The 13,750-nt window shown below is 33.0% G+C and overlaps 1 protein-coding gene across 1 annotated transcript; it reads right to left on the bottom strand.

Moving 5' to 3' along the window:
* Positions 1–1,014: 1,014 nt before the first annotated feature.
* Positions 1,015–13,296, bottom strand: LOC132173339 (probable leucine-rich repeat receptor-like serine/threonine-protein kinase At3g14840). The gene is made up of 24 exons (XM_059584813.1): positions 13,067–13,296; positions 12,699–12,873; positions 9,802–9,873; positions 9,652–9,720; positions 9,502–9,573; positions 9,342–9,413; positions 9,155–9,226; positions 8,973–9,044; positions 8,791–8,862; positions 8,627–8,698; positions 8,462–8,537; positions 7,799–7,869; positions 6,901–6,966; positions 5,729–5,794; positions 5,608–5,643; positions 5,432–5,472; positions 4,302–4,681; positions 4,001–4,196; positions 3,430–3,576; positions 2,768–2,886; positions 2,410–2,620; positions 2,060–2,297; positions 1,662–1,812; positions 1,015–1,413 (listed from the first exon to the last, which is right to left on the bottom strand). The coding sequence occupies exons 1-24, from the start codon at positions 13,167–13,169 to the stop codon at positions 1,147–1,149; spliced, it is 2,916 nt and encodes a 971-aa protein (XP_059440796.1). The 5' UTR covers positions 13,170–13,296; the 3' UTR covers positions 1,015–1,146.
* Positions 13,297–13,750: the final 454 nt, after the last annotated feature.

Below are 13,750 nucleotides of genomic sequence, written 5' to 3'. Positions count from 1 at the left end.
TTTTTTATAATAAAAAAAAAAAAAAAAAAAAATCGCAAAGTCAAGATTGGTGTCAGACAGCACTGTAGCTGGAACAGCACCGTTCCAGCTATAGTGCTGGACCTCCCCTTGCCAAACGTAGCTTATTTCCACATCATTATTATCAACATACGACTTTTCTATCTCTTGTAGCATTACTAGTAGATTTATCTACATAGTTTTTTTTAGTTATTTTGGTGAGCCAAATTTGTTGAAATGGTCAAGATAAGCTTTAGCCCTCCGGTTTGACAAATTATGAGGACTTCCATTTGCAGTGGGAAAACTAGCAAGGCAGTTATTTCATTAAGGGTACGTTTAACATTATGATTTTATAGACAAAAAGTATAATTTTTACCCAAATCATAGAAAATTGAATATCTAGAGCATTCACATTGACTTAACCATTTTTTTACTTTTATCTAAAATAGATAAACAAAACACTAAAACCTCTATGATTTTCGAATTATGCATCTACAATGCAAAATACATTCTTGTTGCATTTGTTAACAGTGCACCGCTACAAGTAGCAAGTACTGTTCACACATCCATCTTATTAATATATTATTTCTCTCTCCACATCTCTCTTTTTCCAAAAGTTGATAAGAAAAATACAATCTTTATAAAAATAAATAAAAAATAATATTTAAATGATATAAATAAATAAAAATAATAATAGATAATCAGATGTATTATGTATTTTAAAACTCATTGCCTCAACTAGATAAAAGTAGGTTTTGATTAACCATTTTACATACAAATATGCATAAACCAATGTGATTGATCATTTAGGCTTGCGTTTTTTTAAAAAATAGTCATTTCTAAAATCCGCGTTTTTAAATCACAAGAAATGAAGTGCTTTTGTGAAAATGCATAATTTTAAAAGCTAAACTGCGATTTTAAAGATAAAGCTATAATTTTGACAAATGCTTAACAATGTTTTTAAAAATCACGTTTTCAAATCTCACATTTTAAAATCACAAATTCAACCTAGTCGCTTCCAATGTTCTTTTGATTATTTCTCTTGTTAGATTAGTAGTGCTCAAAGTTTTCTTGTAATTCTTTGTGCCTCTGAGTCAAACAAGTTAACTAACCTAGCCCTTACAAACCAATAGAGTTACACATATTATGTTATTTACTGTGTTGAAAATGCTCCCACAACGCATTCACTTTCATTTCATCATTTGAGACACTTGGATTCGGAACCAGCTCTGGAACAAGAGCCCTACCCTCAAGCATGCTCACCGCTGCAGACATGGTAGGCCGAACTGTTGGGGAAACATTAGTGCATAAAAGAGCCACATTGATCATCACCATAACCTCTTCTGTCTTGTAGTTTGAGCCCAACCTTGAATCCACCAGTTCCAATAAACTTCCTTTCTCTTTTAAAACAAGTGCCTGCAAACAGAACAGGAAAAGAAGAATTCAAGAAACAAATAAAGTCGGAGTTGATTCTTCATTTAGAAGGAGTGGAAGAGTTTGCCTCAACATTGTATCAACTTTCTAGCTCAACAAATATGACAATTGGATATTCAACATGAAACATTTCCATAATTAAATTCTAAGATTTTAACAAACGCAAGCATATATAAATTAACAAGAGCATGAAAAGGAGAAAGTGTAAGAAAGAAAGAGATTCAAATTACCCGATCAAGAAGATGGAAACAGTCCTCCTTTGGTCGGTAACCAGTGTTGCTCATTCCACTGACAATTTCTAAGGCAACAACTCCGAAACTATAGACATCTGCTTTGTCAGTTAAATAACCCCGCATTGCATATTCAGGTGCCATATATCCACTGCAAACATTTTCAGCATCACAAATTCGTAAGATTGCAAATATTAAGGGCAATAATTTCCAATTGCTTTCGTGTGTGTGTGTGTGTTTGTCTTGAGGGCATGGGTAAACTAAATCAATAGTTAACTTGTAAGATACTTTCAATTTCCTTTTTCTTCCTATTTCTTTGAAACTATTGGTATCACATGAAAATAAGAAAAAAGATAATAGGAAACACTATGACATGAAATTAATACACAACAACTCACTAAGTTCCAGCAACTCGGGTTCTTATGTGGGTTTTATCCTCTTCATCAAGCTTGGCTAAACCAAAGTCAGATATCTTAGGGTTGAGATTTTTATCAAGCAATACATTAGTAGCCTTGATGTCTCTATGAACAATCTTCAATCTTGATTCTTCATGGAGATATGCCAACCCCCTTGCTACACCAACACAAATCTTCCGTCTTGTTGGCCAATCCAATTTCAACTCATATTCTTGTGGCCCTTCAATCAATCAAATTAATAAAAAACAGTTAATGACTAAGCATACATGCATGTTATCAATGACTATAAATACACAACAAATGCAATTAAGTGCAAGAAGGTAAAAGTTTACCAAACAAAGCACGAGCAAGACAATTATTTTCCATGTACTCGTATACTAGCAACAATTGATTTCCTTCAATACAGCATCCATAGAGCTTAACAAAATGAGGATGTTGCAAAGCAGAAATCATGCCTATCTCATTCACAAACTCACGATTTCCTTGCTTTGATTTGGAAGAAAGCTGTTTGACAGCAATTATGGTACCATCTGACAGAAGGCCCTGCATTTGGGAAAACATAAAACCTTTTCCATAAATAAACAAGGACACTCTTTTCCATAAATGAACAAGGACACTTCAAAAAGAAGAGCTACAATAAGAAAAGTTCAGATACAATCAATCAAAAGAAAATATTTATTAAGCAAATACCTTATAAACAGAACCAAAACCACCTTCACCAATTTTATTCGCAGCATCAAAGTTGTTTGTGGCAGCTTTGATTTGGCTTAAGGTAAATATACCAGTTTGCCGGCCCAAACCCTTTAAATCTGAGGAAGATGCCAAGTCAGATACAGAAGTATGTCTAAGAAAATTGCATAATTGTCAACATTCCTCATAGTTTGAGACATATTATATTTTAGTACATACTGCACACACCCCCCCACCTTTTTTCCCTTCCCTTGCTCAGAAAAGATGACCTAATAAATTAACCAAGTTCTAGAGAAACCACATGCCATCATTCTGCATCAGGAACTTTTGCAAAAGGCTATCTTAGAATGAGTGCCACCCTATTAGCCGCACAATGCTTTTAGACTGCAACTTGCATGTCAGCTCATGGGCCTATCCGTTGTGTGCTCCACGCACACAACCTCACGGTGAACATATTACTAAACAAGTTAGCTGTTTCCACTTCATCCTACAAATGTGCATATGCATCTGTAGTGTGTTCAAACATACATACACATGCAAAGTGCTCGATGGAAAAAAAATAAAAGGAAAAACGAATCCAAAGAACATACCAGAAGTAAATAACTTTTACCAAAAAGAAATACTGATCCATATAATAACAACATTAATTGCCCTGCAAATACCTTGTTCCATTTTATTTTTCTGTCCTAGACAGCACTTCCACCAGAGGATACCCAGAACCAAAAATATAACAAAAGCTCCAGCAGCAACAATCCCAACCTTTGCACCTAGAGATATAACAGTTCCATTTTCTGATGGGGACATAAAGTCTGAAGAAAAAATATAAGAGTAATAACATTAATCATTGTCAAGGTAATTGATAGGAAGAATCATCATCCAAGTAACACATGGAAAACAAGGAGGTCCAAACTGATAGTTAGGAATACTTCAATGAAAATATGATTGTTGAATATCATTTCTTCAAGTAGACATTAAACTGAAAATATATATATATAATAAAAATAAAACCATAAAAAGTAGACAAGAAAGACATATACATCCATCTATGTTTCCATAAATAAATTACAAGGCCAAATCAAATACTATTAAGGAAATTAACGAAATATCTTTAGCACCATTCATCCTTAAAAGTACCCAGAGAAATAGAGGTAAAGTTTTAGATATATAAGCAAGTTTGAGAATGTTTCACTTTCAAGCAACCAAAAGTTAAAACTCATAAAAGATAAAAATTACCATGATCCACAGAAATAGCTGAAATAAGAGGACCATAGACTCCTCTGTCTGGGATACCAGTTGTCCCCTTCCCAGCCCAATAGAAACGGATCTCCAAGGTATTACTAGTCACAACAGCAGTAAAATTTGTTATAACTGCCTTACCAGCTCCACCAGCCTCTTTTACAATGTTGAAATCCTTCCATACCAGCTCTCCCTACAATATTCTAATCCCTTTATGTGTTATCAACCGTTTCATACTAACAACTACTTGAGTACTGAAAATTGCTTGATGAAAGATGAAGTATATTGTAATAACTACCTGAATGTAAATATCAAATATACGCCTTCCCAAGCTGCTATATGTTTTATCGTCAGTGAACATTATCTCCGCAAAATGGAGGTTGACTTTGTAATTTCCATTTCCCAAACAAAAAGCATAATAAGTAAGAGAGAGAGGTGAAAGGCGTGCAGTCATGTACAGTTCAGGGTTGGTCATAGAGAGTCTGGATGAATTTGTGAATAAAAGTGGGTCCATTTGGTCATCATTATCCATGAAGTCACCAGTGCTGCTAAATGCCCAGTTTTGTGCACTCTGGAAAAAATTTGAAGGTCCACTGGTATCAGTATCAGCGTCATATGCAGTAGTGCCATTGATAGTTACTGCTTTTCCACCGCAATTTATATGAACATTGTACCAATCTGTGACAAAAACAACAATAAATTAGTAACAATTGAACATGTAGACGTAAAAGCATTAATAACCGTCAAAAAAGAAAAGGAAGAAAACCTATTCAGTATTCTCAATTGAGAGAGCAGTGGGGAGAAGGAGTTTTATGTTTCTTTTATGCCTAGAAAAAAGGAATTTGCATTCCTATAATATAGTGTTACAACTTTCAAAACATCTAAGAATTGAAGAATTATGTAACATAGGATGATCCTACAACTTAAATATGAAAGCAGGATCTGTAAAAGCAGGTTCCTTGTTCACTAAGACCACAGGCATGACAAGAAAACCTACATGATTTATACAGGCTTCCTTTCCAACTGATGTAGTAAACTTGATAACAACAGTATCACCTTTCTATAAAGAAAACTTCCAACAAAGAATCAAAAATTAAAAAAGAAAAGGAAACCTAGAGAAGTGCACCCTCAACTATTGTGGTTTTATCGCTTGCTCATAGCACTACAATTTCTGAGGAAATTTCAACATCTATCTTTCATCCTTTTTTCCTACAGTTTTTTATTTCACGCAATCGACTATACTTAGTTGTACTTAGAACAACCTCTTATTCTTTAGAAATTACAGACCTATTTATAAGAGATTTGGCTATAAAGTCTCAGTCCCCCATCCACCATGACAAGGAAAAGCAAACAGGTCGGTAACACTATTGACACATGGTAATCATGAGAATATAAAATATTAAGGAAATATATGACATTTCAACTTACAATGTGAACAACGAAAGCTTCTCAAACACGAAACCATGCCACTGATAGAACAATCAAGGTCCAAAACAGTTTAGTGTAACATAAAAAATGGATTTGTGTTTATATATATCAAGGCAATACACCAAACAGTTAAAAGTTTTTGATGCATATTGTTGAAAGATGAAGTTGATACTCACGACTTATTGCCAATTGAAGAGCTTGCAAACAAGTTCCTGAGGAAAATAACAAGGGAAAAGTTTAGTGAGTATGTCCATGCATGCATGTACACACAAAAACATGCTTAGATGGAATTCTTACACACTACGCTGTTGACAAACTGATAGCCCAGAATTCCCAACCGTGAAGTTGTTATATGAAAGATCACTGCACACAAAGAGGCAACGTGATTCATCAGCTTCCATGATGTAGCATGACCAGAAAACTTATATTATAAATGATAGTGCATAACATACTTGGAAGGGATGATAGTATTCAGATTTAATTCTTCTCATTCTTCATTCTACATAATCCAAGATATTAAGCTAACAACTGAACTTAAGTAGAAAAACTACAAGCACTTTCTACCACTCATAAGGGATTAGCTGCTCATAAACTATCATAAGCTGAGGAAATACTAACTAAAATGATCATCTCCTTATAGTCCTATTATCTTGCTAACAATCCCATGAGCAAATACTAGAAGAGTGAATGCCAATCCAGAATATGGAGGTTCTTCTCTTCAAAGTTGGATCATGAACCATAGCAACAAAAGATATTTGAATCTTGAACTCAAAAGGAGACATTAGTATGGCTGTAATTGCACAGGACATGCTTTCAATGAAAATGCATATTCTCTGGTTCCTATTTTCGAAATTGGGATGCCATTTCTGACACATTGTAGAAAAAGCACCTGGAAGTAAACACAAGGAGAGTAGGAAACATTGGGAACTCTCAAGAGTAGAAATTCTTGGAAATGCCATTGAAACTTATAAGGAATGCATTTCCTTTAATCCTCTTGTTTTGATATGCTTTAAGACCCTCATTTTCTAAATTGATTAATAAAATATCTCACATATTTCTATAAATTACACTTTAAAGATGCAAATCGTTTTTGTCCATGTCACTTTTCTAATGATTAAGATTTAACATTTAGAGCATATGTTGTGTTGGATCGGACCTTTGACCATCTCATCCGAAAACAACCCAACAGCATCAGAGTTTCTTCACATTTTGACATTCAGACCAAATCAAATGGAAGACATGTAAGTAACTACATATTACCAGAGGTCATACTCAGATACATTTTTTTTTTTTTCAGTTGAAGTAAAAGCGACTGAGTAATACAGGCAGATAAAGCTTTAGAAGATAGTCAACAAGGTAGATGCACAATCATTATTATTATTAATGAAATATCATGCAATGATTAGGATAAAATAATCAACATCTTTGGTTGACTACTTGTATATTCAGAATCTAGCAGAGAACCTTACATGTTGTCCCCTTTATTCAGCATCCACAGAGGCACTTGTCCAGTTAGCAAGTTGCCGGTTAAATATCTAAACAAAATCAATATTGCCAATTCAGTATCGTTATGTAGTTTGTGCATTACAGATCATCAAGTAGACTTTCCCTTGAGGATGCAAATCTTTAAAACATCCAATGGCTAAACGAATATTTATACTTTGGATAATTTCATATTAACAATAATAAATTACATGAAATGGCATCCCTACTCTAGCAAGTAGAGGTAGGAGTGTTAGCTACATCTATCATTTGGAAGAGGAACAACTTTAACTAGGAAATCAATTTAAAAAATTCTTATATGGATATCAACATGCAGTATTTAACTCTAGGAAACCTATAATTTGAATGACATGAAAGGACTTATTTCTCTTTTGTAGCGTTTAGCAGACACACTACTGGGTACTTGTTTAAGAGAAGACAATTTCAGCACTCAATTACCCATATGGATGATATGTTTGTCCAATCCAAATGCTTAAAACGTTTTGTAACTAAAAGCTTGACTTGGTGCATTTAAGCCACATTAATGCCACGTTCTATTCTACAGGCTATCCAGTTACTTCACCCTTGAAACATCCTGTCTGGTTGGTCACAGATAATTCTGTTTGGGGCCTAAAGTTTGTTTGAGTTTAACCTTGATGCCAAAAGGATATTTTTGCCTGATTTTATACTTGAGATCTTTTAAGGCCAGAATGTAGGAATCATCCAGTTAATCAAATTGGAGATAGCCTAATTGATCAGGCCATTAAACTATTCCTTTTTCATCCCCACTAATGAGGTAACCGTCACACAGTGTCTATCAGCTATACAAAAATGGTTGTCTGCAATTTGGTATATGAAAAGATACATATAATTTAAAATGCATACATGTAATCTGATTTTTGTAGACTTGCAATGCTGCTTGGAATTTCTCCTCTTAGTTTGTTAAAAGCTGAGATCTCTGCAAGAAAAGTTATAATTAAATGAATTAGAAAACAAATAGCACCTTAAAAAACCAATCCTTTCCTGAAAAATGGTACAAACAAACAACATATTGAAGTTGTAAAAATGAGAAACGACACTCATTTTTATATAAGAATGTCATAAACAAAGTCAAAACCATGCTAATTTAGTTGGTATTCTTAAATCTTTTAAAAAGCATTTTCCAATCATGTCAAAGAGAATCATGTTCAATGTCTAAAAGGCTTCATCAAAGGGCAAAAGGTTTAAAAAAAAAAAAAATCGCAGAAATATTGTTGGATTAGAAATGTTAGCCTCTATTTTGAAAGAACAATGCCTTCAAAAGAGCAAGGGGAAGAAAATAAAATGAATTTTTTAACTCCTAAATTCAAGGTACAAATTTTCCTTGCTTAGTATTAACTAAAAAAAATCACAAATTTTCCTTGCTTAGTTAATCAACACAAGGAGAAGAAAAGGAATTCCAAGCCATGAAAGAATACTGAATGATCCATAAATTAGCATACAAGCATTTTTAAGAGAATTTTTGAAATATCAGCAAACAGAAAATGTACAAAAAAGTGGCCACGATACTAACAAGGTTTTCAACGTTGTCATATCCCCAAGAAATTCAGGTAGCTGTCCAGTAATATTGCAACTCCTCAATATCCTGTAACAAAATAAATAATATCTATGTGAGGTCGAGTAGCCATAAGGATGGAACTTCTAAAAATTATGTCATTGAAACATTTAACTTACAGTGTCTTCAACTGTGTCAGATTATTAAGTGGTGGAAAAGGTTCTTCAGATCCATTCAAGTCACTAATTCTCCTGCGTATCAAATTCAACAAAGAATATAGTAATTCAAATGCAATTCCATCTGAAAATGATTTATAGTTGTGACATAAAAGGTTGATACTAACAAGTCAGATAACTTTTCCAAAAGAGCAACGCCAGGAGGAATTGGCCCCTTCAAACCACTTGCCTGAATCACTCTGTTGTTGCCAAATTTTGATGTAATGAGGGATAACAAATAACAGACATAATTAAATAATGACAAAATCCTCAATCAAAATTAAAAAAGAAAAAGGAATAAAGCTCTCACAGTTTTCCAAGCTTTTTCCAATTTTGAATATAATTGGGTATCTTTCCAAAAAACTGATTGTCACTGATCCGACTGCGTTACGTTGAATGGACAAAAGGAATTAAAAAAAAAAAAAAAAAAAAAAAGTCATATGTAATCTCAGATGAAAAACTTAATGCAGAAAGAAAGAGACAGTAGCTTACAAGTCCTTCAATGTGATCAGCCCTGCAAATGAATCAGGCAACTCCCCAGTAAAATAATTCGAGCTGAGGAGACTATAACATCAACACCATCAATAACAACAACAATAAAATCAGCCTCAGGAATTCTCACACCAAATAAAAGAGATAAGATTCTTGTAATAAGAGGGAATAATCAAAAACGTCTTACAATCTTTCTATGGAGGGCATATGGCCAAGCTCTGGAGGAAGATTTCCGGAAAGCTGATTGAACTCCACCGTACTACGAATAATAAAACCGCATTCCTTAATTACAAAACTCTTTAAAAAAAAAAATCACAAATAGAAACAAACGGCATATCAAAACTCACAAGCTTTTGAGAGTGGTAATGTGTGCAAGCTCTCTGGGGATAGAACCCGTTAACCGGTTTCCAAGAAGGGAACTGCAATAAGACCCTCTTACGTTAAAATCATCACTTCATGAAAACATCTATACATATATTGAGAGGGAGAGGGAGTACATGTTGACCAGCTGCGTGGATCTCCATTCCGGAGGAATTGAACCGTTGAGGTAGTTGCGGGTGAGGTCACTAATATGAGAGGGAAATAGAGAAATGAGTCCACCGGAAAATCAGCTGATGAAAGAAACTACAGCATTTGTGTACACTTACATTTGTTGGAGGTAAGGCAACCTGACCAAATCTGGTGGGAGTTTGCCCGGGAGATTCTGTGCTTTGAGGACTCTGTCATTCCAGTACAAAAGTGCGGTTTTTTGGGTCACCGGGCTTTAACTTTCTCAAGAAATAATGAATAAAATTGTGGCTTAAAGCTATAAAATGTCGTCTGAAGAACTTTCTCGTCATCAAAATTTTACCTTTTCTCTTCAAAGAGGATAGAAATGCTTAGTTTTCAGAATTTAAAACTTTTCAATTTTATTTGTTTCATGTATGCCTAAATGTTAAAAGGACGAGTATTTAATGCTATAAGTCCTTTTTGTGTCCTCCTGAATATGAGTGTCTTCTATGCTACCTATCAAATAGGGAAAAGCTTTTCATTTTTTGATTTGTTATTAATTTTGAGAAATGCTGTTTAGAAGATTTTCATTGTCAAGTCAATTGTATTACAGTCGTGTAACAGTAAAATTTCATATTCGTCAAACATGAAAATTTTTATAGAATAATTATATTTAGTAAACTGTTATAAAATTGTCGTGCACCTTGATTATATGTCAGTAAAAATTAATTTTTAAATCAACGCTAAATAGCATTACTCATCTTTATAAGAAGAAGAATACTATACTTACTCTCATTTCTTTACACAATTTTTTTACACTTACAAGCAGCTTTTAAAACCAATATGAAATGAATATTTATTAGATTTTAATCAAATTATAATTTTAAAAGCCACGTATAAGTATAATATAAAAAAAAATTGTATAAAGAAGCCACAGTAAATGTACCTTCCAAAGGTTCAACGAACCTATAATAAGAAGAGATACAAACAAAAATAATCTTCGGAGAAATGCTAATAAGTTTTCCAAATTTTTGAAAAAAAAAAAAAAATTGAAAAATCTAAAGGTCTAGGCCTTGGGTTTCAACCCATTTCAAAACTACTTAGAGCCTCTTTAGAATTGCATTTGAGAAATAGAATTTTTAAATCAAAAATAACTTTTGAGCAAAAAATTCATTTTTAAATTTTTGCCAAAAGTGCTTTATGGCCATTTTTAAACTTTTTGAACCCTTAAAAATGCTTTTAATTTTTTTACCAAACAAGTACATTTTCTTTAAACGAACTTTTTGAGTGTTAAAAACACTTTTAAGCCTCTTATACGCAAACCCAAACAGGCCCTTAAACTTTTGCCAAAAGTTTTTTTTGGGTCATTTTTAGGTTTTTGGACCCTTAAAAGCGCTTTTAATTTTTTTACTAAACGAGTATTTTTTTTTTTCAAACAGATTTTTTGAGTGTTAAAAACACTTTTAAGCACCTTAAACACAATCTTAAACAGGCTCTTAGTTGCGATCCTACCCCGCAAAGGAAACCTTGTCAAATGCTAGTATAACCGAATTAACGACAATCTAGTTTACAATTTCATCTTACCCAAAAAAATAGTTTACAACTTCTTATTATCGGCCCAGTTTTCCTTCCAACCTTTGGGTGAAGAAATCTAGTTAGACCCAGAACGGGCTAACTTTTATTTTTATTTTTCACAAAAGCCTTTTTTATTAAAATTCCCAAGGCCCATTTGGGTCTTTCCCTAATACGTTTTGCATTATTATTTTTATTTGAAAAATTGCCTCATAACTTTTGAGTTTTCTTCCAGCATGAAGACTAATTTCAAATTTTCACAATTAAGGACATGAGTTTTGAACATATAATAAATAAGTTATTCCATCAAATTTTCCGTCTAGATTTTAGCAATATAAGTGCTAGTTAGCATTTTTATTAAGATAAATATTATATATCTTATTTTTATCTTATAACTATTTTACAATGTTTATGAGACAATCTCAACAAATTTTATACTTATTTATTTATTTTATTTTATTTAATAATGACATTCTTTTACCAATGAAATCATGTTACCTGTTTCAAAAACAAATTGTAAATAAATAAAAAGCATGGAGGGGAGGGGAGGGGTGGCTCCATCCTGCTCAGTGCTCACTAAGGAACGAGAATTGACAGATCAGCGAAAGCGAATGAGAATAAGACGTTGTCCCGATCCTCCATCTAATAACAGTTTTTTTTTTTGGCGCAGCCAGCTATGAGATTTGACGGGAGTGAGAGTGAGAATGCATTAAAAGATGTGGTCCTCAATTCCCCATTTAATATATTTTTGTACAACTTGAAAGTCAAAGATATGAGTCAAATACTTTTATAGAAATTAATAAACTAATTATTGAATATGTAAGATCTAAAACGTGAGTGTTACATATTTAATGATAATTTTATAATAATAATAGAAAAAAGAACTTACAAAAAAATATTTACAAGAAAGAAATGAGTAATAGCTATCTTTATATCAGTATCGCAACTTAGTTTTTAAACATTTTTAAAGACACCCATTTAAAATTGTTTAAAGACATGCATGTACCGATGATACATGTGAATCAATCTTCCATGTTTACCTAGAAATTATCTTTTGTTGTTTATTTGTCATCTAATGATTTTTATTTATTTTCATCAACCCACTTCTAAGGCTTATTCGCACCGTCACACCAACAAAATAAAATAATAATTAAATAAAAATATAATTTTTAATATTACTGTTTAAATAATGATTAAGTGATTAAATTTATGTTTTTTTATCAATTTATGACAAATAATAATTTAATATGAAAAAAATAAAAATAAAAATAAAAATTATTCTTTTAATCATTTCAGTATAGTAAATTGGTAAATCAACCATTTAATTTTTGTATGACATTCAAACATTGATTTCATCATTTACATTTTATTTTAATTAAATACGTTAAATTTACATTTTCATGTTAAACTTGTTATATAAAACAAAATAAAATCTTAATGATAAAATAAGCGTGCTCAAGTGAAAAGGCCGGATAGAACTTACATGCTGACGACGTGGCACACAGTGGCATTGGAGAAAGAGCAGTTACAAGTAACAGCATTTTCAAATCCTTTCCGTTGGTCGAGTTTAACCCAACCGTATTCTCCACTGCACGGATCGACGCTGAAATTCCAGTCCGTCTTCCCCAAACTCTTCGCTATGCCACGTAAAGCTTCCACTGCAAAAGTTATGATCAAATTAATCAGCTACAATTAAACAAAAAGAAAAGGCTATCCAGATCCAACCACTCAAATTGGCATGTTTTTTTTTTTTTAAAAAAAAAAAATCTGATGAAAAGATTTGAATTGCATATATCGCCATGAAACTAGAGCTAATTAAAAAAATATCATGCATCTGTGTGATGAGCGTACCTTCATCTTTCGGCAATACAGCGGCTCCGGAAGCGAACGTTGCGAAGCAAAAGGAGAGAGTTGAAGCAAGGAGAAATGGAGCAATTAGAAACAGCTTCTTCATTTTGCAGACGAGAATACCTTCACCTACGCAGGCAAAATGGTGGCCGATCGAATTGGTGCTGCGCAAATCATTGACCGTTCGATGATGAAGGAGTTTGGAGAGAGAGGGAGAGAGATGAAAGCAGTGAGGAAAGAAGGGGAATATCTTCTGGTTTTGCTTTGAGAGTGGTGATGATAAAGAGAGTAGACCTCGAAGATCAGAAGGAAGAATGAAAGTCAACTATTATCGTGTGGACTGTGGAGTCATGCTCCCGTATAATTATTTTATAACTTTTGACCTGTGTCACAATGAGTCAAAGCTGATAAGGGGCTGTTTGGTAAATAGCTTTTACGTTGGTTTGTTTTTAGGATTAAATACTAAATACTCCATGAGGTTTCGTTTATTTATTTTTTTCTCTTTAGAGTTTGATTTTTATCACAAGAGATCTATGTGGTTTTGATAATAGACCAAATTAGTTATTAGTTGACTTAACGAAAGTCCACATAGACCAATCAAATGTTGACACGTGATATCTACTTAATTTTTTTTTTTTTTTTAAAAAAAAAGGGGGCCACCACTATCTGGCCATAAGCCACCCCCTT

This window comes from Corylus avellana, chromosome ca3, assembly GCF_901000735.1.
Source record: "Corylus avellana chromosome ca3, CavTom2PMs-1.0".
Taxonomy (NCBI): domain Eukaryota; kingdom Viridiplantae; phylum Streptophyta; class Magnoliopsida; order Fagales; family Betulaceae; genus Corylus; species Corylus avellana.
This window is presented reverse-complemented; position numbering and strand designations above follow the sequence as displayed.

Excerpts from the sequence above, each read along its gene's own strand:
- LOC132173339 (XM_059584813.1), bottom strand. The coding sequence starts at position 13,169 with ATGAAGAAGCTGTTTCTAATTGCTCCATTTCTCCTTGCTTCAACTCTC. Across the intron at positions 8,538-8,626 it reads CTGACACAGTTGAAGACACT|GATATTGAGGAGTTGCAATA; the intron begins GTAAGTTAAATG and ends ATTTTGTTACAG. Across the intron at positions 2,298-2,409 it reads TCTTGCTCGTGCTTTGTTTG|GGCCACAAGAATATGAGTTG; the intron begins GTAAACTTTTAC and ends GATTGATTGAAG.